General features: G+C 37.1%; 1 protein-coding gene and 1 pseudogene across 3 annotated transcripts in view; both read right to left on the bottom strand.

Moving 5' to 3' along the window:
• The window catches only part of FRYL (FRY like transcription coactivator), a 157,791-nt gene that overhangs the window by 52,403 nt on the left and 79,967 nt on the right, over positions 1 to 25,421 (bottom strand). For all 3 annotated transcript variants that reach the window (XM_055111564.2, XM_055111566.2, XM_055111565.2), the window contains 14 exons: positions 24,606 to 24,730; positions 22,675 to 22,732; positions 20,316 to 20,407; positions 16,733 to 16,905; positions 15,018 to 15,178; positions 14,420 to 14,530; positions 13,435 to 13,589; positions 12,375 to 12,474; positions 10,950 to 11,118; positions 6,977 to 7,236; positions 6,502 to 6,642; positions 2,746 to 2,914; positions 1,033 to 1,117; positions 129 to 241 (listed from right to left, as the gene is read on the bottom strand). In XM_055111564.2, the coding sequence (XP_054967539.1) occupies positions 129 to 241; positions 1,033 to 1,117; positions 2,746 to 2,914; positions 6,502 to 6,642; positions 6,977 to 7,236; positions 10,950 to 11,118; positions 12,375 to 12,474; positions 13,435 to 13,589; positions 14,420 to 14,530; positions 15,018 to 15,178; positions 16,733 to 16,905; positions 20,316 to 20,407; positions 22,675 to 22,732; positions 24,606 to 24,730 (1,912 nt within the window). The remainder of the gene's footprint in view (positions 1 to 128; positions 242 to 1,032; positions 1,118 to 2,745; positions 2,915 to 6,501; positions 6,643 to 6,976; positions 7,237 to 10,949; positions 11,119 to 12,374; positions 12,475 to 13,434; positions 13,590 to 14,419; positions 14,531 to 15,017; positions 15,179 to 16,732; positions 16,906 to 20,315; positions 20,408 to 22,674; positions 22,733 to 24,605; positions 24,731 to 25,421) is intronic.
• LOC112439782 (U5 spliceosomal RNA) lies at positions 23,942 to 24,009 on the bottom strand (annotated as a pseudogene).

Genomic DNA, 25,421 nt, shown 5'->3' with positions numbered 1-25,421 from the left:
CACCACTAGTGGCAGTTAAATACGCTTTTTAAAAACAATTTACTGAAAATATATATTTATTAACATTAATGTAATTAACAATGCACCTCACCCTTATAGTTATATTAAAAACATTTGGAATTTATTACTTTTTTCTTCTTCATAAGATCCTCCAGAGCTGCTACTGTATCGGGATTCTAGTCTGTGATGTTGCCGATTCAAATGACTGTTTAGTCCACTGTAAATGTCCAGGTGCACATAGCTATGGGAATGATCACTGAAGTTAGTCACAGTTCACGGTGCAATGGTATTTATACTTTATGTTTCACTTTCTCTGTTTAAAAAAGGAGGACGGATGCCATGGTTCAAGCCTGTAATCCCAGCACTTTGGGAGGCCAAGGCAGGAGGATCATGAGGTCAGGAGATCGAGACCATCCTGGCCAACATGGTGAAACCCCGTGTCTACTAAAATACCAAAAATTAGCCGAGCATGGTGACGTGTGCCTGTAGTCCCAGCTACTCCGGAGGCTGAGGCAGGAGAATTGCTTGAACCTGGGAGGCAGAGGTTGAGCTGAGATTGCACCACTGCACTCCAGTCTGGCAACAGAGCAAGACTCCATCTCAATAAAAAAAAAAAAAAAGGACACAGTACACAAAATACTAACAAAAGTTTACTATGACGTACATTAATTTCCACCTTATAATCCAAAAGCTTAAACTTTTAATCAATTATTTCGACCTAAAATAATATTCTGGCATACAAAACAGGTGGAGTAAATACCATTTATATAGGTCTAAAACTTTAAGCAATACAAAAAGTGACTTACCATATACAACCTATTTATACATTAGAGCATATAAAAAAATCTAGCAGGCTAGCATCTTTAATGTTGAAACTCTCAATGTGGAAAGTTTCCAGCATGGAAATATATTTTTTTCACTCGAATTTTAACACAGCAACATCCACATTTCAATGCAGAAAATATCATTTATTCTGATGACAACCAGTATCTGTCAAACTGAAAGGCTAATACAGAACAGAGAAGTACTTACCTCTCTTCAATATTCTCTTTAACGGGCTTATTATCAGGATTGCCATCTGTGGGAGCTACCATTGTATTGCTACTGGAAGTAGTTCCTGTAATCAAAGACAAAGCAGTACTCGTGAATCTACAAACCTGGAATAACCCAATAAGAACAAAAGATCTCAAATTATAAGATATCAAAACTTAACTAAAATGAGAGCAAAGTCATTTAAAAAAAGGAATGTACTCATAATGACCAAAAGGGAAAGGACATAAGACAAACAAATTTTTGGATGCTAGAATACAAACGGACAGTAAGTAATTAAGTGTTAAGAAGGCTGAATCCAAAGGTAGTGGTGGGTGAAAACCAAGAAGCTTCCATGTTTATATTGCTGAATTTCCAAAAGGCTCAGGGATGAGTAGCATCAAGAACCTCTGGAAACAGGGGTTGAAGGTGGTGCGAAAAAATAGGAAACCTGGCTGAAAGTCAATCTATTTTAGAAGTAACTGATTCCCCAAATCTACTTTCTTGCCTCTTGCAGCTGGGTGGCTGTCTTTCCCCACTTCTAGAAGTCTTTTCTGATGAGAGTAAATCAGAAGATTCCTGAACTAGGGCACGCCATGTACTCCTGAAAGAGGAGGCACCTTACAAAGAACGGGGGCATTAAATGAAAATGCACATGCTAAAATTTGAGACTGCACCCCCCCCAACATCCTTCTTACCCCACTGGGCTTCCAGAAAGTTTGAAGCCTGTGTATATGTGTGTGTATAAATATAAACAGTCCAAAGGGGCGTGTGTGTGTGTGTGTGTTCACAGACACACCCTCTGCAGGCAAATGACTAGAAAGAGTTTTCTCTAGGGAATCTGATAAATCTAGGAGAAAAGACCTACAGACGTTGGCATCACTGAAATCATGGTACAACAAAGCACACAGACAACAAGTTCCATATATACTTATAGAACTTATATTTTTTTAATATTCTACTCTCTATGAAAAGACAGATCTAGAATTGGTAGGCTTTTGAGAAAAGTTTTATCAACACAAAACAGCAATGTAGAGAAAATGAGGACTTCTGCTGGGAGAAAACTTTATAACTATTGGATACGAAACAACAGTCCAACTATGAAACATGAATAGGATGCTACTTTAAAAAATTATAATTAAATGAAACTTTAGAATTAAAAACATTCTAGCCGATATGAAAAATTCAATAGAAGCATTATTAGACATCTCCTGGAAAATAAAACAAAAGGACTAAGTGATGAAAATGGATGGTAAAAAATAAATTATAAAGAGATAATTTAAAATATTTCTAGTTTTACAGATAATGTTATTAGCATGCTGAAAACATTTAAAGTAAACTGAGTAACAAAGAGTTTAACAGAAATTTCATCTACAATAGCCTTTTTACTATTTTGAATTTCATCGGATGTTCTTCTATTAGGAACATAGTTTCTTCATACTCAAAATATTACAATAATTTTAATATATGCACATACATATAGGTGTGTGTATATATATACATTTAAAGACACAATAAACTCTTGTTTAACAATTATGTTAAGCTTCTCTTTCAATACTGAGGAAGATTTGTTTTTTTCTTTTAATAAATTTTATTGTATATATCTGAGATTCATAACATGTTATGGGACATAGAGACCCTAAAATGGTTACCATAGTGAAGCAGATGAAGATGTCTATCATCTCACACAGCAATCGGTTTTAACAAATTTCTCACCTGAGGTGACAGAAGGGATTTTATAGCTGGAAGTGATGCGATAATACGGGGGATTATCCATGTGAGTGACCCCTGAACTGACAGGATCGGTCAGCTGAAGCTCACTCACCAGCTCTTCTAGCAACTGCATTGTTTTATCTCTACCTAAATATACAATGACCTTCTTCACCTGTCACAAAAGAAATCGTTCAGAAAAGAAAAAGCAAAGTTTTTATCTCATTAATTTCTCCTGAGACAAACTTTATCAGAGTAAGTTCAACTTTAAGTGGTAGATGAATAAACACAATCTAAATCAAAATTAGCACTGATCAACAATAAGACATTAATCAGCTTTATCAATACTGTCCTCCCTCTAACTCTCAGCATTAGATCTAATTAGGATGAACTGAGTATGTTTAGTGGTTTAGTGGTTTCCACTTTATGCACTTTCTTTACTTTAAAAAAAAAAACCAAAAAAACCAAAAAAATACTTTTCGGTAAAAATTTCTCTTTTAATGGAAACACAGGTAATAACATCCTAAGATTTTCCTCTGATTTTTAGTTAGCCAGCCTCCAAACCCAGGGTTTATCTTTTATTCCGCCTTCCCCATTCCCTATAGTCAACCAGAGTAGTCATTAAGAGCAAAGAACTAGAACTAAATTAGCACTCCAACTACATTGCCTGGTTTGGAATGTGGATATACCACTTACTAACTCTATCATTGGAAAGTTGCTCTCAGTTTTCTCATCTGCAAAATGGGGGTAGTAATAGCACCTACTTCATATAGCTATTAGGAAGATTAAATGAGTTAAGGTTTATAATGCACTTTAAAAATGGCTAGTAACACAGTATAAGTAGAAAAACTTTTCAGTAGTATATACATATGTTTTAGTAATGTATACTACTGAAATAACTTCATAACTGATCAGCCTATCTCTTTTTCTCCCTATTTTAATCCTTACTACTCAAAATGTGATCCTAGCAAGACAGGCATCATCATCTGGAGTTTGCTAGAAATAGAGACTCTCAGGCCCACCCCACCTCCAGAATCAGAATGATTCGTATTTTTACAGACATATGAAAAGCCCTGCTTTATATGACCCCTGGATGAATCTTAAAACATGATTTATTATATCCCAACCAAATTCTTTTTTTTTTTTTTGAGACGGAGTCTCGCTCTGTCGCCCAGGCTAGAGTGCAGTGGCACCATCGTGGCTCACTGCCACCTCTGCCTCCCCGGTTCAAGCAATTCCCCCTGCCTCAGCCTCCGAGTAGCTGGGATTACAGGTGTCTGCCGCCACACCCAGATAATTTTCGTAGTTTTAGTAGAGATGGGGTTTCATCATGTTGGCCAGGCTGGTCTCGAACTCCTGACCTCAGGTGATCCTCCTGCCTTGGCCTCCCAAAGTGCTGGGATTACAGGCGTGAGTCACAGCACCAGGCCAAAACTCTTATCATGGTTACCCAGTGATAACCTTCTAGGTATGGCTCTTTACTCCATCCAATAGGCACTACTTGCTAATTCTATTTTCAGGTTCGATCTCCTCTGAGCATGCTGTGTGCATTCCTGCCTTTGTGGGTTCCTTCCGCCTGACTGTGGATCTCCGAGTTGACGCTCCCAACCCTAATCCTATCAAGTCTTCAAGCCCCATCCCCCACCTTAACTCTACTCCTTTCTCCATGAAGCTTATACTGACTTCACAATCAGATCTGGGTTGGAATTCTAGATCTATTAAGTGACAAGAGTGAGAACTTGAGGAAATTACCGTTCTCTCTGCCCTGTTTTTTCCTCTGTAAAACTGCAGTGATCTCACCAAACTCATAGATTCTGAGATTTAAATAATGTGGATGAAGTGCTTTTACCATGCCTATAATAAGCACCCATAATAAGTGCTTAAAAAATAATAACCAATAAATTATTATTGACATTTAAAAATGGCTCCTTTTAAATTCCTGGAAAATGGCTATTCCCCAAATTTTCATTTGGCCTCTTAAAAGTATAATCCCATGCTTTTTCTAGTTCTGACTCTAACTCCCCCATTCGTTCATCCAATTAATGGGCACCTTCTATGTGCCAGGCACTACACTAAATGGAAATTTAGCAGTGAATCAAATAGACAAAAACTACCATTCTTAAGGAGCCTACAATCTACTGGTTGATGCAAAATTAATGAGGTAAATAGGTAAAACATATCATGTGTTTGGTGATGATTAAGTGCCAGAAAGATCAATGAAGAAGGGAAAGGAAATGGAGTGTGTGTGTGGAGGTGGTGCATTTGCAGTTTTAGACAGGATGGGCAGCAGAAGTCCCAGTGGGCACTGCCACCTGAAGGAGGACCTGAAAGAGGTGAGGAGTGAGTAACGTGGCTAACTGGGGAAGAGAAGGCAAGTGAGTGTGAGGGCCCCGAGGAGGGAATGCCTGGTGAGAGAGCTGGAAGCAAAGGGGGCCAGCGCAGCTGAAGGGTGGGAGCACCAGACAGAATATAGGAGACACAGTCACAGAGGTAACGTGCGGTAACGTTGTCTTGTACCATACACCTACAGTTCTCTAAGCACTTCTCAAAGGCACTATGCCTGTGGTACACCTTGGCAATGATGCTTTCAGTGACCAAGTGAACTTGGGGAATGCTGAGTAAAGCAAAGCTATCAAGTGGTTTGTTTAAAATAGAATCTGTAGAACTTTTATTTATTTATTTATTTTTATTTTATTTTTGAGACAGAGTCTCACTCTGCTGCCCAGGCTGGAGTGCAGTGGTACAATCTTGGCTCACTGCAACCTCTGCCTCCTGGGCTCAAGCAATTCTCCTGCCTCAGCCTCCTGAGTAGCTGGGATTACAGGCATGCACCACCACACCCAGCTAATTTTTGGATTTTTAGTAGAGATGGTGTTTTACCATGTTGGCCAGGCTGGCCTCGGACTCCTGACCTCAGGTGATCCGCCTGCCTCGGCCTCCCAAAGTGCTGGGGTTATAGGCATGAGCCACTGCGCCTGGCCTGTAAGAACTTTTAGATAACATTCTGTAGGACTAGTCTTCCGTGGACCACACTTTTGGGGGATGCTGCCACGGGAGATATCTATATCTGCATCTACAAAGACATGTGAGCATGTGTATCCATTTAACCCTCAGGTTTCATAGTTTCATATCAAATGTGTCCTCTTGACTTGGGCAGATCTGGATGTTCCTTTCTCCCCTGGAAGGCAAAGATGTTATCTTCTTCGTTTCATATCTCTTACCATGCTTTCCCTTGCTTCCAGCAGCCTGAAGGACAATCCTACGTGCACTGAGCTCACACTCACCATCCTGTTCTCATATCTAAATGCCAGCTCTGCCTAGCAGAAACTAGAAACATCCCCAGTGTGTGGTTTCAGCTTCAATATCACTTTCTCTCAAGTGTCATCTTGAATCCTTCCAGACAGCTGTGGTTCCTAGGTTTTTTACTCTCAGAACTCTGCAATTTTTTTATAGCCTTTATCACACTATACTTTATTAGCTTACTGGTTTATTCATTAAATAAATCAGATGTAGCTTCAACAAATAAATTCTGTATTATCCATCAGATTGTAATGCCCAGAAGAGCACCTGGCCTGTCATAATGATAGATAACATTTGCTAACTGAATCAGTGAATAAATCCATGTGCTATTTCCTGACTGTCTTCATCCTGGCCCTTGCCTTGCCTTGCCTCTCCTGGGCAACTGCTGCCCATACTCTGACATCACAAGATACTAGTAAATATATACATATATTTTAAAATTAAACGAACTTGAATACATACGTAAGGCAAGAGGCTTGGTTCGCTATTCACCCCACAAATGCTGATCAAAAAGTGCAAAATTATTTTCAGGTTTTTGGGCCAGCCATCTGCAAGTGTGGTCCACACATTCTCCACCTCCGACCAGGCCAGTTCATCGCCATACTAGATGCAATATGCACAAAAGATACTTCAGTCATGACTGCCTATTATAAAAACCAAACTTGTCATACCATGAAATATTAAAAAATGTTTTGTACAGATAGCTTTAATCGTTTCCACACTTTACAGAAACAATAATTTCTTCCAACAAATCTAAACATAAATATCATTAATCATATATGGTTTTAGTAAAAAAAATTCATATCTAATGAGTCTTTTTTAAAGAAAGACATTTGTTTGGTTATCACAGGATTATGGAGCCTCTTCATCTGTTTCTAACCACATCTACTCACTCAATAATTCTGTGCAGCAATTATAAATACAAAACTCATTTTACCTTTGCTGTCATATACATCAGATTGTTCAAAACCATTGCAGTGGCTTGTGGAGATCCCCATCCTTCTCCCCGTAACCAGCGCCTACTAGTCACCATAAGTTCTCGGTCTTTTAAGGAATCATCTTCATCTTCATCATGTCGCCTTGCTGTGGGGAGAGGTTTTAAGTCCACCAGCTCGATGTTGTTCATCCATGGTAGCAGGTAGTGCAGCATCACCTGCCGCCCAGCAGGGTGAGCTGTCTGGATTCTCTGGCTTATCTCTGAAAGTGAAAACAAGTCAAAGATAACTGATGTAATTTCAGCTTCCTCTGACCCGTAATTAATTCCAACAGATTTCAGAAGCCAGATTTTACTCATTACACTTAACAATTATGAGTATTGTTTTTCCTTTTAGCAAATTTCACCTCAATGACATCATAAAATTAACAGCTAATATAAATCACATACATTTTATACAAAATACTTTTGGCAGTTAAAATAAATGTTTGTGCACTGTTGGTGGCATTGTAAAATGGTGCATACTTTCTGGGAAACAGTATGATGGTTCCTCAAAAAAATAAAAATAGAACTATCATATGATCCAGCAACCCCACTTCTGAGTATACATTGAAAAAAATTGAAAGCAGAAACTCAAACAAATATTTGTACATCCATGTTCATTAACAGCACAATTCACAATAGCCAAGAGGTAGGTGGAAGCAACCTAAATGTCCATTGACAGATGAATGAATAAACCAAATGTATATACATATAGTGGAATATTATGCACCCTTAAAAAAGGGAAAACAGGAAAGAAATCCTGTCATATGCCACAACGGGGCTGAAGCTTGATGACATTATGTTACCTGAAATAAGCCAGTCACAAACAAAAATACTGTATGATTCCACATATATGGAGTACCTAAAGTAGTCAAATCCATAGAAACACAAAGTAGAATTCTGATTACCAGAGCTTGGGGGCAGAGGGAAAAGCAGGATTGTTGTTTAGTGGGTATAGACGTTTCAGTTCTGCAGGATGAAAAAGTTCTAGAGGTCTATTTCACAACAATGTGAATACACTAAACAATTCTGGAACTTAACTGCATACTTGAAAATGATTAAGATGGCAAATTTTATGCTTTTTTATCACAATGAACAAAAACATGTAATCAAAAGATAAAAGAACATCTTTATACACAGATTAATTTTAAATTGACCCATTAGGAACCTCACAAATTTTGGTTCTATATAGGGGAGATGCCTATGATGTGCCTGTTACTTTTACATTCAGATCCTTTAATGCTCATGACAAACCTGTGAGGTGGGCGGAGTCAGAGTAATTTGCTGAACAATTACCAAATGGCCAAGATTCAAACCGCAAGGACAATTCCAAAGCCTGTGAGCCTTTTATACGTTGTTTAATTTCCATAAATCACCATAAACAAAAATCTTCTTTCTCCTTTGCTCCTCTCTTTCCATGCTAGACCCTGTACTTACTTACTCATTAAGAGAAGTGTTTTAGAACTTGGCTCTGGAATTGCACAACCCTGGGTTTGAATCCCACAGATCTACCACATATAGATAGCCTGACCTAGGGCTAACCTATCAACCTCTGATCCTTGATTTCTTATTTGGTAAAAAGAAAGTAACAAAACTAGTTGCCTCATGAAGTTATTGTGCAAATCCAATATAATGCCAATGAAGTGCTCAGTCCTGGCATGCAATTATGCTCAACCTTAACCTTCTACAAAGATTCTATCAAGACATCAATTTTATTACCTCTGGTATAAAAGACATGGAGCTCAGAAAGTAGTTGAATGAAGAGATCCTGACTATGGAAGGAAGAGTCTGTCTGTGGGTATAGGGGTCACGGTGTGGTTTGACTTCCTGGAGGGAGATGAGATGATAGGAGGTGGGGGCCCGAGATGATACCCTAGTAACACTAACACTTAAGATATGGGGCTGGGTGCGGTGGCTCATGCCTGTAATCCTAGTATTTTGAGAGGCTGGGGTGGGAGGATCCCCTGGGCCAGGAGTTGGAGACCAGACTGGGTAACAGCCAGATCCTCTCTCTCCAAAAAAAAGCCAGGTGTGGTGCCGTACACCTGTAGTCCCAGCTACTGGGGAGGTTGAGGGAAGACGATGGCTTTGTGGGGGAAGGGAGGGAGAGAGGAAGAGGGAGGGAGGGAGGGAGAGAGGAAGAGGGGGAGGGGGATAGGGGGTGGGGGAGAGGGAGAGAGAGAGACTCTGTCTCAAAAATAAAAAAAGAAAAAAAGGGACGGAAGGCAAGAATCTACCAAAAGAGACAGAAAAGGAATACTCAATGGCAGAAGAAAAAGCAGGAAATATTAAGTTTTTGGAAATTAAGCGAGGTCAGAGCTTAAAGAAATATAAGATGGCTAACACCAATTGCTGTGGAAAGTAGCAAACAGACTGAAGACTATTAGCCAGTGACTAGACTGAGCACTTGGAAGGTACCTGGTGAGGCTACAGAAAGGAAATTGATACTAGTGGAGTGTGAAGGCCATCTGTGAAGATCTAAGGCATGCAGGAGGACTGAGAATATGGAATAGTGAGTGTATATACTCGAGGCAAGGCACAGGGGTGAGGAAGGGGTTAGGAGCAGGTGTGAAGGAGGGAAAGGATGTGAGGAGCAAGAATGGGAAGGGCCTCAGAGCTGACAACATTTAGAGACCATTGCATTGAATCTGGAGAAAGAAAGGATCAGGGCCCTCAAATTTTAAAGTGGCAAAGTTTATGCCGATACCTGTATCTGTGCAGTAAAATTCTGAATGAATATTGTGTTTGTCTTGCCTTAGAAACAGTGAAAGTGAAAATGTAGGTTAGCTATGGAATTTGTCAGGTTGAGAGGCTGTTTTGGTTTAGAATGAACTACCTTAAGCAAAGGAGTTAAAATTAGTTGATGCTAAGGACAAGAGTGTCTGAAGAGAGAACTGAAGGAAGAATGACAAGGTGGTGGAGGTGTGGGCACGGTCGAAACCTGTACCAGCAGACATCCTAGGCGATGACATGACATTCTAAACAGTTACATGATCTCTTGAGACGCAGCTGGACTCCTCTACTTTCTGTACAAAAGCCTCTAGCAGCAGCTCAGCAGCCACAAAATCTGTGTTCACGGTGGCCGCTATTTTGTGTTGATGATCACTCATATTCATCTTGGAAGGGCTGTCAGGGATGCGGGGGTTGGGAAAAAGGAAGAGACATTGCTACCAACTACCAGGGCAAACCAAACAGGTCAACTGCTTTCAAGAACTAAATGTTATGAGAATTTAAGTTGTTGTTATTGCTTTTTTCTCCCACTCAGGTCAATTAGGGATGGGAAATAAACTATTTCTATTGCTAAAATAGGTGCTGTGCAAAGATCCCAAGCCAGCTAAGTCCACTATCTCTTGAGCCCAAATGAAATAAAGGACCCACAGCAGAACTCTGCAATCTCCCAGATCCCAGTGTTGGAGCATGGCCAGTACTTACAATGGAACAAGATCTTGATGTAGGCGACAAGCAACATGTGGGAGACTAGAAAGAGTTTTGCTCGAGGCACTGTACCACCTGCTCCTATGGTTAGGGGTTTCGCTCACGGAAAACTGCCTATAACTTTATCCCTGCCTATTTTTATTATTAAACATATGCCAATACACAAAATACAATGTATTCAAGAAGTCCTATGTCTACTAAGAAATACTTTTAAGTCACATGTGAAAAGTCGTCCCTCTTGTATTTTTTTCTTTTTGATGGAGTAGGGAGCGAAGGGAAGGTCAGGTATAAAACCCTATAAGGACGCCGTTGATAGAAAAACCTAAATATTGTGACTGATCAGAATTAAGAGTTCTTATTGAAGAAAAAAATATTTCCTATGTAAAGACATGTCTGGTTTTGATTTAACCTGTAATTTAATAAATTTATAATTTTCTAAAAATTGTTTCTGAAGAAATGATTGACAAATAGAAACTACTAACCAGTTCATTGATCATACCTGAGAATATGGCGAGAGTTAGCTCAGGATACGCCCTTGCTAGTTCCTCGGACAACTGATAATATGAAACAGAATAGAGATGTGGTAGAGGAGACAGCTGGCTGAGTACTCCATCTGTTCTCTGAACCTCCAATTTGTGAGCATAGCGAAACATCTTCGGTTCCAGAATCTATTGGAATGTGATTCCATCAACTTAGGTTAAGATTTTATGGGTTCTCTAAAGTTTAACTATAATTTTATAATTTTTAAAAAAACTCTTCTCCCCAGCTGAGTGGAGTGGCTTATGCCTGTAATCTCAATACTTTGGAAGGCAGAGGTGGGAGGATCACTTGAGGCCAGGAGTTCGAGACTAGCCTGGCCAACATAGCAGGACCTCATCTCTACAAAAAAATTAAAAAATTAGCCAGATGTGGTGGTGTGTGCCTGTGGTCCCAGCTACTCAGGAGGCTGAGGGTGGAGGATCACTTGAGCTCAGGAGGTAGAGGCTGCAGTGAGCCATGACTGTGCCACTGTACTCTAGCCTGGGTGACAGAGTGACACCCTATCTCAAAAACAAAATGAAACAAAACAAACAAAAACTCTTTCTCACTAAAAGAATTTACATTCCTCGTATTTAATGCCAATGATCCAGGTTAGTAACACAGTCTGAAAATAACTCCAGCAACTTAATATACGATTACTTGAAAAAGATTTACCACTTTTCTTGCACAAAAATATGGTAGTACAATATATGCATAAGTGAAAAAAAAAAAAACCCTTCAAGGAGGACCTTTCGACATTACACTATTTAAAGAGCTGTACTGCTGAACTTTCCTCTTAATTAACAAAGGCATTAGGGTATATAATTCCTAAGATGGATCTACTGGCATCAGAACCACTTCAGAGCCTTTGGAAAAAGCATCTACTTGAATCCTATTCTTAGCCCTTGGTTAAGATGGAAGAATCTTGCCCTATTATGAATTAGTTAACTATTGTATACTAACAATATAACCGTGTTTGGTAAGTTAACTTTCTAAGTTATTTCTCCTCAACCTAATAAAGAAAATTTACATGAGAATATGATAAAAAGAGCTAATTATTTTTCACATGGCTCTCCAAAAAAATTTGGACACACATTGTTCTCATCTGCTGAACAGAAATACTTACATGGACACATATTTATAAGTACCTTCATACACATACACACACATTATCATAAATAATCCTTCTACAATACACTTAGGAATAGTTTGCATTACTTATAAATTTAAATATCTATATTATCTTTGTCTTATACTTCTAATAATAATTAGGCTTTGATACCATAACTTCTTTACTATAAATAAAGCTAAATACTATTATCAGTATGCTTTAATAGCAAGACTAAATTATTGGGCTTCATTAAATCCTGAGTAAAAAAATATTTAAATTCACATGTTTACAAACCTGTAAAAGTTGCATAGCAACTTCATAGATACTTCTAGAAGAATCAGCTGCTTTAAACAGTATCAGATTTAGAAGCATCACTGTGTCACATTGATAATCCCTAGGAATAAATTTTACATATTAAGTAAATAACAATGTTTAGAGGCTTTTGCACCATTTAATAAATACGATATGCAAAGGGCAAGGCTTATAGGCATCTATCTTCTAAGCCTATGAGGAGACTTGGTTTTTTCAAGGCAATAGGTACAACAACAGATGCATGGTGATAATTGTCCTTATTTTGGTTAAATTCCATTAGAGCACACGTGTTCAACCTTTTGGCTTCCCTGGGCCATATCAGAAGAATTGTCTTGTGTCACACATAAAATACACTAAAAACAGCTGATGAACTAAAAAAAAAAAAAAATTCATGCATAATTTTTGTAATATCCACCACCACAGATAAGCAAAAAGGTCCTCACATTCAAAGGGTTAGACATGGCTGCATTTGAGCTTAAGAAAAGAAAATACAGTCAACCCTCTGTGGATCAAAAATATGAGGGAAAGGCCAAGCGCGGCAGGTCATGCCTGAAATCCCAGCACTTTGGGAAGCCAAAGTGAGAGGCCAGGAGTTCAAGACCATCCTGGGCAACATACGTAGTGAGACCTCGTCGCTACAAAGAATTTAAAAATCAGCCAGGCATGGTAGTGGGAGCCTACAGTCCTGGCTACTCGGGAGGTTGAGGTGGGAGGATCACTTGAGCCTAGGAGTTTGAGGTTACAGTGAACTATGATCATGCCACTGCACTCTAGCCTGGGTGACAGCGAGACCATGTCTAAAAAAAAAAAAAAAAAGGAGTATACGGGAGGATTTGCATAGAGTAAATACAAATACTACAGCATTTTATATAGAAGGCTAGAGCATCCATGGATTTTGGGATCTGAGAGGGGTCCTGGAACCAATCCCCCACAGATACTGAAGGACAACTAAACTGGTGTCTTCCTATTTTTGAATTCAAAAGAAAAACTTTTCTTTAAGAAAACAGAACAAAATGAAACAAAAAACCTGTATCTAAAGTACCTGTTCTGGAAAACATTAGCAATGGCTTTAAAGCAGCCGGCCGCCACCCTCCTGGAGCCCGTGTAGCAGCGGTCCACAGCCCAGTACATCAGGTTGCTCTGATCAGGGTTCAGCTCCAGTAACAACGTAACTGCTTCACAGCCCAGCTGGTGAACCTAGGTAAAGGTTGCGAAATTGCCCGAGAGAGAACGTTATATATTTTTTGTCTATTTCCCTATAGTTCTTACTAAAGTAATATAGTGCATATATTCATTCTAATTAATAGAAAAATTCCATCTCCTTTTGTTCACCTCCCTCTCATTTTATTCAGCCAGCAGAAAAAACCACACAGATGAATTGAATTTGGCCTCTCGCTTTTTACGCGAGCCTCTCTAGTATGATTTTGTCTTCCAACAGAGCCCTGAAGGCAGTTAATGAATATGAATAGTGATTAGGTGCTTTCAGAAAAATGAGTCATTAACCTCTCCAATTATTTTTATCAAGCTTTATTCTTGTTTTTGATAATCCAATAGAAAAACTGTTCTGAGGGGGAAAAATGTAAGTCCTATTTTAAATTGTGAAGTCTGTATATGTACAATATGAGAGTAAGGAAGGCAGAGTGTGGAGGGCAAGGAGGAATGATTAAATGGAAAGTGGTTAAAAAACCGAAATGAAACATAGCAAATAACATATTTTTCCCATGCAGCTCAATATGTTCTATGCTGGTATTTTATTTATTGACTTAGAACCCTGTTGAGAGACACATACCACTGTATTAATCCTATAATATAAAAAGGGAAATGAAAATTATTCAAATTAATGATACATAAGAATTGGAACGTTTTTACATTATGGGATCCTATTTAACTTTATATAATATGCTTTTTGCATATGATCCTAAGCTATCTTATTTTTTAAAAAGACTTGTTTTTAGTGCAACATACATTAACTGCAAATAATACAATGACAACTTATTATGAACCTTTAAGGAAATTGTCATAATTACCTTTTTGTCCAGAGAATCCAAAATGTTATCCAACCATTTGTACAAATAGCCATCTGATGAAAGTCCTACATTATCTGCAACAGGGCCACAACATAGTACAGCAGACATAGCCTTCAAATAATAATATTAGAATTACATTTAACAAATTTAAGAGGTTAAATGTTGGTTGCTTAATGAGAAGAGGCAAAATACTTATCTAGTCACAATACTTTAATCTTTTTCTTTACAAATTATTTTTTAAAACTGAGAAATTTATTATGAGTAAGTAAATATGATACCAAATTAGACATGGAGTTTGAACAGTACTGGAAGGGAAGATAAAAAGACCAAGAAAAAGTAATTAAGTAAGGGAAAAAAAGGCATTTCTTTCAAGTAATCCTAAGTTCTTTAAGATAATGGTGATCAAATTTGAGTAGATTCTGGAACTGTTTTTCATTGTATTTTATGTATTTAAATATAACTTATGGTATAAGTTTTGAATACGGCAGAAAAACATTTTAATACTCTCAGATCCTCTTTTTAATACTAGTGACTGAGAGACTTAAAAATATTTAACTCTGCTCTTAAGAAAAAAGAAATCAGGTTTTTAAGTAAATACCTTTAACGCACAGTATTGATGTCTATTAATTTGCATATTTCTATCACTGTATCTGTCCAAGGGCGTAAACATGATGCTAAAAGGACCTGCCCAGTGACTGAACAGCATAAATAGACTGTGACGAAGGCTCTGTTGAGGAAAAATACTTCTTCTCTGGTGCACTGTGAATAAAAAAAGATAGAAAACATTTATTTCCATTTCTTTTTGCTTTAACTTTTATACCAACATGTTATTGAATGTGTAATAGTGTAAAAAAGAAAGCAGAAGTTTTCATTTTAAACTATCAAAAACCTCCGCGGTAGCAGGGATCATTTATATATATGCAAATCACAGAAACAAAGTTGCAGTCTGTGTCACCCTGTCCCAGCATTACATGACATAGAGCATCTCTGCAAGCAGAAATTCCATGGCAGGCTCAATGGCACATGAAGGCTGGCACAGAGGTGGGGCCAGGAGTCCATTTCTCCCTGGGCTATCACTGGCTATATGGTAAGATTGGCCAAGATTTTAACACAGACACACCTCTGTATCTTGGTTCACTGGTAAGTAAGGGCTTTGGACGAGATACGTGTTTTCAAACTTTCTATTTTTTTTTTCAGCAGGAAAGCTGCCTTTTCCTGCTAAAGGAAGCTTACATGTAATCTCAGTATATAAAACAGATAAAAGGGCAGTTCAGGCCTAGTGTCCAAACACATTCTGCTGCTTTTTGCGGATGGCATCAGAGAACCTCAGGGCTTTGAGAAACACCAAAGTTTGAAAACCACTGGTTTAAATGATCTCCAAGGATTTTTTTCCCCCATTTTGAAATTCTACTATATAATTTCTCTACATCTATCCTTCTTGAAGAAACTCAGCAGTATCACAATAAACCAACGTGGAAGTTGTAAAAAAGTGTTTAGTAATAGACTAAACCACATCTTTATATTAGTGAGCTTCAGATCAGAAAATTTCGAAAAAAATATGCTCTTTTCCTTTGACAGTGTCATTTTCCTTTCAAAGATGAAAACAAGGCTCCTACAGTTGAAATTGACATATGTAATTAAGTGCTTAATGACCCTGTTATAAAATATAACCCATGTTCTTTAGGCATCCACTGTCTGTATATACTATTCAAAATAACAATGTGACTTTAATTTTTCAAAGAGAAAAAGAAACATTTATAGTGTATGCCAAAGGCTAGTCACATTACTTCTTACAGTTGTAAATAATTTAACTTTTAAAAATGTAATTGTGTATATTAATCTTCCTAGTATCTAAACCAGTATCTGTCGATATAGAACCTACTCAATAATTGGAACATATCTGGTAAATCAGTAACATGGTATCCTTGTTACATTTTGTATTTATGGCCTATACTCTTTTCCCATTATTCAAAAGTATCTTCTTAATTTTATTCTCAATTATCATGAGACACTGCACTCTGCTTATTGCATCTAAAACAAGGCTATCCTAAAGAGCTTATTCTATTGATTTCTCCAGGTTTTTGTGTCAGTATCCTGATTATTACTGAAATTCTATGCTGGGTTGCTTTTTTATTTCTAATCAGTGACAATAATTCAAAGGGAAAACAAACTCCAGCCATCCAGGTTATGCTGACATATTTTTCCAGTATGTTCATACGTTATTTATCAACTTAGATTATTAAACCTCAAGGAAAGAAAAAATATGACGGTTCCTTAATACTCAATAATGCTTTAAGAAACTGAAAATAATACCTGGAACATTCTGAATAATATTCGCCACTAAGGCACTAAAATGGCATCGTATATCCTTCAGTGTGTCAGAGTCTTTTTCATTTTCTGCTTCCAGTAGTTGTCTAGTTAAATCTACATACTCCAATAAAGTGTTGTTGAGAAAATGTGTTTCATTATCAAGGCCACCACTTGCACTGAAAATATTGAAGAAAACAAAAGATGAAGCAAATGGGACTTTATGATTTAAATAAAAAATTCTTAATACTCAAAATCAGAATAATACATGTTAATTTTGCATGCTCATGGCAGCACGCAACTTAATATATGAAAATTAAATGAATATGATTTTGCTTACTTTAATATGAAAATAGATGGTGCTTCTTAATCTAGGAACTGCTATTGCAATTTATATTATTCAACTCCATATCTAACTTAAATCAACTCAGTGCTAAATGTTGTTTCCTCTCTGTGAAACACACAGATTTCTAAATACAGAGACAGGAGGCATATGAAATGGGGAGGATCAGTTTAGAAAAGTAGAAAGAGGAAAGACTAGTTCTATTTATTCAGAGCTGCCATGTCTATTCATATTGTGCCTTCAGCATAATTAAATATCTATTAGTCACTTAGTAACATTCTGGGATAGGTATTATCAGGGATGCAAAAATCTAAGAGAATTCTTGTAAGAATAGGGTAGAGTACTGGGTTTCAAAACCTCTTTCTATACCTATGAAATTGCCTTTAAGAATATCTGCAATGCGCTGGGCGTGGTGGCTCACACCTGTAATGCCAGCACTTTGGGAAGCCAAGGTGGGTGGATCACTGAGTCCAAGAGATTGACACCAGCCTGTGCAACATGGTGAAACCCCATCTCTACAAAAAATACAAAAATTTGCCGGGCATGGTGGTGCACGCCTGTAGTCCCAGCTACTCGGGAGGCTAAAGTGGGAGGATTGTTTGAGCCTGGGAGACCTGTGATCTAGTCACTGCATTCCCGCCTTGGTGACAGAGCAAGAGCCTGTCTCAAGGAAGAAAGATGTATCTGCAATGAGGTTTTCTTTGAGGCAAGGGATCTATGTCTGCGCCTGGCAACCACTGACTGACTGATAGGGGAGTATTTGGTTAGAGTCAGAAGTCCTGGATTCCTGTCTTGTTTCACCAATCATTAAGCATATATCCAGTATCTACTCCAGAGTGTTTTAGTAAGGATGTAAATGAACTGCTATATACGAAAAGGCCTAGTAAACAATAAGTGCTATATAAATGATTAGCTATTACATATGCATTTGTTTAGGTCAGCTTTTTCTTATTATGTTTGAAAATTACTTCTAATATATATTATTTTAAAGGTAATTTTTTTTTTTACTAGTTATGAGTAACTTCGGAATAAATACCCTAAACCCATGAAAACAAGAGTTAGGAGTGGCAATGGTACTACAGTATATTAACTAGATCAGTCTACAACAATAAATATGTATTGAATGAATCAATGTATGACCTTTATTCCTTAAATAAGTGTTTTTCAAATTTTTTCCTTTATTCCTTAAATGAGTGTTTTTCAAGCTCTGGATCATGACCTACTAGTGGATAGGAAACTGATTTAGTGGACTACAACCTGTACCAGAATAAAATCTTCATTAATCTAACAAATATTCATTACCTTCTATGTGTCAGGCACATGAAATCCACTAGGTGACAAAACAAAAATTCTGAATGCCTGTCTTCTTGGCATTCAGAATTCATTTTTTTCCTTAGCCATGAAAATTTAAAAATCCAGAATAGCAATAACTTTCTATTAATAACTCTTTTAAAAATACTTCAAAACAAAATACACAACTGGGTTCAAAAATCATTATTGCTTAATAGTCATATAGTTTTTGGTAATTTTAAATACAGCAAAATTTTGCAGTCCCCAAAATAGAACCATTCAAAGATTCTTCTACTAATGCTACAATTAAAGCAACCAAAAAAGATTCAGATGTGTATCAGGTTGTTAATTTTTTGCAAGCCCACAGGTTTCAATTTTACTTTTCCTAACTTTAACTCTTATTTTTTGTGGAGGAAAGAAAAGAGAATAGTATTTCTTTCCTTTTTTTTTTTTTTTTTTTTTTTTGAGACAGAGTTTCACTCTTCTCACCCAGGCTGAAGTGCAACGGCACTATCTTGGCTCACAGCAACCTCCACCTCCTGGGTTTGAGTGATTCTCCTGCCTCAGCCTCCCGAGTAGCTGAGACTACAGGCACGCATCACCATGCCCAGCTAATTTTTGTATTTTTGGTAGAGACGGGGTTTCGCCATGTTGGCCAGGATAGTCTGACCTCAGGTGATCCGCCCTCCTTGGCCTCCCAAAGTGCTGGGATTACAGGTGTGAGCCACTGCATCAGCCAATATTTCTTTTTTTTATTTGCTTTTTATTAAGAAAGAAAAGTAAATCAATGGTTTAAATACTCTGATTAAAAATCTATTTTGAAAGTATTTGTCAAAAGCATTCAATGCTACATATGAAAGGTGTTCGGTAAAATAAATAATTGGGAGAAATGCTAAAGGAATAATGCTGTGCAGTTATCATAGTTACTACACTTGTTGGATTAATAATACTTCTTTTTTTTCCTTTTTGTTTCAAGACAAAGTCTCGCTCTTTTCCCAGGCTGCAGTGCAGTGGCATGGTCAAGGCTCACTGTAACCTCAATGTCCTGGGCTCAGGTGATCCTTCCACCTCAGCCTTCCAGGTATCTGGGACTATTGGTGTCTGCCACTATTCCTGGCTGATTGTTTGCGTTTTTTATAGAGATGGGATTTTGCTATGTTGCCTAGGCTGGTCTCCAACCCCTGGGCTCAAGCGATCCACCCATCTCAGCCTCCCAAAATGCTGGGATTACAGGCGTGAGCCACTGCACCTGGTCCATTTTTTTTTCCTTAAGATATCTTTTCAGTGACCTTTTTGGATATGGTCACATCTATTATATTTCTCCTTCAACGGTCAGGTAACACCATTATCCTCCTAAGGAAATAGTTATTTTTCAACATTCAGCTGATGGAATTTTCCTCAAGGGGCTGGGCTTAGTGTGAAGATGCCTTTACTGCGGCAATATCTCCAGGTTTCATGGTTTTATCTGTGAATGGTGGAAAACAGTTATGAATTATATTTGTAGATTTCATAATTTTCCCTGGCAGGATAGATAGCAAGTTCATTTGAATAAATTTGTAAGCCTTACAATGTTTAGCCTGTGAATATATTATTTTTTCAAGCTCAGAAGAAAAACATCTTTAAAATGAGGTAAGAAAAAGGAAAATCTGTGAAGAAAAAGCTACCACTGTCCACTTGCCAAGATAACTAGGTTCCAACAAATATCAAAATCATAGGAACATTATATCCATTTTTTGCCAGAAGCAATCCAATTCTGGTAGTAGATTTTTCAATACATTTTTAGCTACTGGTCAGTGTATCGAATGCATATTTATTTGTTAAATAATTTTCACAGTGATACATACAGGTTTTCTTGTTGCAATGGTGCTTTTCTGTTTCTATACATTTCATGAGCGAAAAGAGATTACGTTCTCTAGGATCATTCCAAAGTTTTAACAATCTGAATCCAATACTGACCTGTGACTAATGACACCAGCATCTGCCAGCAGTTCAAATATTCGTACCAGTTGTACTCGTAAAATGTCTCGACGCCTGCGCCGTTTCATATTCTATTCCAAAGATACAAACACATTAATTAAAATCCTGCTGGTGTAACTTGGAAAGAATAATGTGACTGTCTCAGAGAGAGGTTCTGGGCTCATTGAAGTTATTTTGCTTGTACAGTGTAGACTGTGGGTACTCTGGTAGCTACTGCCTCAAAGAGGTATGAGTGAACAGTTTGAAATGAATGAGTCAAATAAGGTCACATGACATCTTACATGGTGACAACCCCTGTGTGTCAGGGGAAGTAAAATACTACATTTTTAGGTTATTTGCTAATCAGACAGTTTTGGAATTGAAGCAATTAGTAAACTGTTATCATGGAATTATAAGGAATCCCTAATACCCTCCCAAAAATATGACAGAAGTATAGGGAAAACAATCCTAAAAAGGACTTAAGATTTTGCTCATGCCACAGTTTTCTACACAACAATTAATTTTGGCAGAAAAAATATAAACAAATACAAGAAAAACTTCTTTACTCATTATGATATGAATAAATATGTTTGTATTACTAGGTCCAAAGAACTAGAATAATGCCCAGAATAATAGCTGTAACATTTCAACGTGATTCTGCTTCTAGCAGAAAGTCATGTAAGAGATATCAATCACCTATATCACCTTCTACTATAGCTCATTATTTCATTTGTGATGTAATTTTCATATTACAGAGCAAATTAAAACCATATTTACTAGTCTTTCACTTTCTTGTCCATGACCCAATTTTTCTGCCTTCCAGGTGCATGATAATTTACTAATGACTAATCAATTACATTTACTTTTCTCTTGGCTCTTTCTAAAGTTGACAGCAATTCATTTGAAACAGGATGATTTCTTATCAGTCTTTGAAGATTTCTGCAACTGGCTTTTGCAGTTTGGTTGGCCTGTTTTCATTTTGTCTTCACAGAAACAGTGTGAGTCTAAAGCTCTTCAACTATAACTCACATTCAAGGCACATCACTGCATGTGTTTAATAGCATTCCTTCTGAAATTCAGAAGAATAAATACTGCTATTTTGTTTTGTTTCAATCTCACATTTCTCTAACAAGTCATCCAGCACTGTAACCAAACTGATCATTCTGAAACAAAAATCAAATCAATGACAAAATAGGAATACTATCATGACCCTACAGTGCTGAATTAAAGGAGAGTGAGGAATTGCAGATGATGTTTCAAAGTCCCTAAACTGCAGGGATTATCACCATCTCCCTCTCCTGCTTAAATTCCTCAGGGCATCCCCAACATTAACAGCACTGATTCCCAAACAATGTTCTACAGCAGACTCATCTAAGATGCTTTACAAAAACAGACTTCTGGACCCTATTCCAGGGATTCTCATTCAATAGACCCAGGAGTCTAAAATTTTTAGCAAGCTCCCCAGGTAACTCTCAGATGCCACAGGCACAGGAACTACTGTTCTACTGGTTAAAGCTAAAGCTAGTAGTTTTTCATGAGATATTTCTCATCTTGCTATCCAGCCTAATATTCAATCACTTCCCCCATAATATAACTACACAGAAAAATTTGCAATTTCAAAATTCTTTGTAAAGTTTGCAAATGCTGTTCTTTGCCTAGAATACCTTTTTCCCTTGTTTGTCCACTGGGGAACGTGCTTCAAAATTCATCTGAAATATCAGCACTTCATCTATAATGCCTTCCTTACCCTGCAACCAGAGTCCCAGGCTTTCTTCTCTGTAGTTCTTAGAATCCCTTCTCTATGATTTTACTTGAGTGCATAATAAATTGTTAGAATTAAGGTTTTCATAACCATCTGTCCCACTGGACCTATAGTTTCTGAAAGTTGCTCAGAACCTGTAGATTTGGGAATCTAGGCTCAGTCTTGTGAAACTACAGCCCATGGGCCAAATCTGGCCCACTGCTACCTGTCGCTGCAAATTTTTTACTGTTTTACTGGCAAACAGCCACACTCCTTTTTTTATGTAGTTTACGAACGCTTTCATGCTACAAAGGCAGGGCTGAGTAGAGACAGTATGGCCTGTAAAGCCGAAAATATTTACCATCCGGTCCTTTGCAGAAAAAGTTTGCCAACTCCATTCTAGACCCTATTTTCTGCCCTCACTTAAGTTAAAGCAATTTTTCATCCGTTTTACATAATGGGTTTCTGCATAAGATCTTCTGGGGGGAGGGGAAGTGTCTGCATCTTAAAAAGAAGAATACACTAGATAGTCTTCGTAATTTCTAACTTTTGATATAACATGTAAATATGGCAGAAAAATGAATGTTCACTAATACAAGGCTGCAGAACACAGCTCACCTCTGGCCTTCTTTCGAGTGCTTCTTTAATTATGGGATGTAATTCCTCTATTAGTTCCCTGGAAGAAAAATGGTACATATTCTATTAATAGCTACACAGATATAATCTGACACATGTAAATATGTAAAAACATGATGTAAACTGACAAGTGTTAATTCCAATCCTACTGTTTTAAACACAATGTCTATTTTTTTATTTGGTTTATAAAATAACACATTATATTATAGACTATTTGGAAACCAGAAAAAAAATGGTATAGGCCCCTTATTTTAATTTATAGAGGGAATACTACCAATATTTTTATTCAATCAGTTTGCAATCCACATACGTTTTACTTAGTTGAAACTGTTTTATATAAAATGGTATCCTTTTTTATTTTTTGAGATGGAGTTTCGCTCTTGTTGCCCAGGCTGGAGTGCAATGGCGTGATCTCGGCTCACTGCAACTTACGCCTCCCGGATTCAAGTGATTCTCCTGCCTCAGCCTCCTGAGTAGCTGGGATTACAGGCATGCACCACTATGCCTGGCTAATTTTTTGTATTTTTAGTAGAAACAGGGTTTCTCCATGTTGGTCAGGCTGGTCTCAAACTCCCGACCTCAGGCGATTTGCCCGCCTCAGCCTCCCAAAGTGTTGGGATTACAGGTGTGAGCCACCGCGCCTGGCCTATTTTTCTTTTCTTACACTAACATAGTTAATTTTATATGCCAATAATTAATTCATGATATTCGAACATAGGGTGGGGTACCATAATTTTCCTAGACATTTTCATTTATTAATGAATCATTTTATTTTATCTAATTTTCCCTTACTAAAAATATTGCCTTTGTGAACAACTTTGTACATTTTTCACTGTCTTCATTTCTATCCCCTTAGGATTAATTTTACAAATTAAATTAATGGGTCAAAGGGTATGAACTTTGTAAAAATGATAAATTTCTCTTTATTTATATTTTGATTTTAAATTGAAAATGTGCTTATTTTAAGATTGAGAAAATCTGAAAAAACATAAGAAGAAAAAAATCATCCACAATTTAATCATGTATCGAAAAGTGCTGACCTTTAAAAGTGCCTCTGAATTGTTTCTAATTACGAGAATTTAATTATTTTAAGTTGAGATCACTTTTAAATCCTATTTTTTTCAATTAGCAGAAAAGTGTCTTTATCTGTCTTAAAATCTTTTTCCAAAACTTCATTTATAAGAAATGCTATCCCATACCTATAGATATATTACAATTTATTAACCTATTCTTTTTTACTTATTTTTATTTAAATGTTCCTCTCTATGGAAATCTTTAGCAAAAGGCAAAAGATTTATACAATCTGAAGCGAAACCAGAGTATTAACCTATTCCCTGGTTGTATAGGCTATCTTGGAGACAAAACATCAGATACCATTCTCATATTAATTGAGGAAATTCTCAAAAGAATAAATTCTGTGCCCAGGAGACAAGGCAGAACTTCAGGCAAAACTGAAGAATTTGCTTCTTTAATATAAAAAACATCACGAATGATATCAAACATCTATGTAAATACTTTTTGAAAGATACTCTAATTCTCTTGGATAAGAAGGGGGAAAACTGGAGTTTTAACTACTAGAGCAAGATTACACATTAAAAGAATGACTACATAAATAAATATAGTAGTAAAATATTAAATATTTATATGGCATTTCATTATTTCTAGAACATATAGGTAAGTTTTAATCTGCTCAATCAAAATGAGGAAATAAAGCTTCCAATAAATGTTAATGTTTGGATTTTAATGTTAATCCATGTTAAATGTTACATGGCTAGTTAATTGGTGAAAGTCAGGCCTGGTATGTGGTCAAGCACTCTGCTTGACCCTACCACACCTTCTAAGGACCCTACCACACCTTCTAAGTAGCACATTTATTCTTTTAGGACATAGAAAAAATGTATGAACATAGTTACCTAAAAGCTCCTGGGTTGGTCCTGCCAAGACCTAGAACAAGGGATTCTGTGATTTCCATGCTCTCAGAACGCATCATTGGAACTATGTGCTTAAACAAGGATGAAGGGGATGGGATGCCAATAATCTGGAAAAAAAATATTGTATTTATAACAGCCACTAATGATACTATGTCCAATTAGATAATCTGAGATTTCAGTAGTCTTATGTCAAGGATAAATGGACAGGTGAAACTTTACTATGAATGATACCTCAAATTTCACCTGGGGTGTACATAACTTAAAAGGTTAAATAACTTGTCCAATGGCTTAATGCAAGTTCATTAACAGAACTTGGGGCTCCTAATTTCTTACAGACACTCATGATCATATAATAGGCTGACTCCCTTCATCAGATACTCTGTACCTTTTGGTCCATGAACATGAAGAAAACAAAATGACTTCTAAAATAGTTATCAGTGCTAAAGTCAGACACGCTGGTCTTAAGTTTTGTCATTTTCATGAAAACTAAACCACTGTTCTTATCAAGTACCCTTTAGATCACTACGTAATTTAGGGAAATTCTAGAAAGGCGTTTAATTATTTAAATGATTCCTTTTGGGTTCTGAGAAGTGTGAGAACTATAAAAACTAGAATATGGGAAAATAGGTATGACAATTTCTTTAAAAATGTTGAGTATGATAAACTGAATGAGCACGGGTCTTTCTTTCCAATGGAAAACTATGTACGTATTATTGATTCCAACTAGGAATCCATAAAAGCAATGATGGGCTTTCTTGAGGTATTTTCCTTTTTGCAAGTAAGTAATACATTTTCAAC

This window comes from Pan paniscus, chromosome 3 (assembly GCF_029289425.2).
Source record: "Pan paniscus chromosome 3, NHGRI_mPanPan1-v2.0_pri, whole genome shotgun sequence".
Classification (NCBI taxonomy): Eukaryota; Metazoa; Chordata; class Mammalia; order Primates; family Hominidae; genus Pan; species Pan paniscus.
The sequence above is the reverse complement of the archived record's forward strand: the minus strand, read 5'-3'. Positions and strand labels throughout refer to the sequence as shown.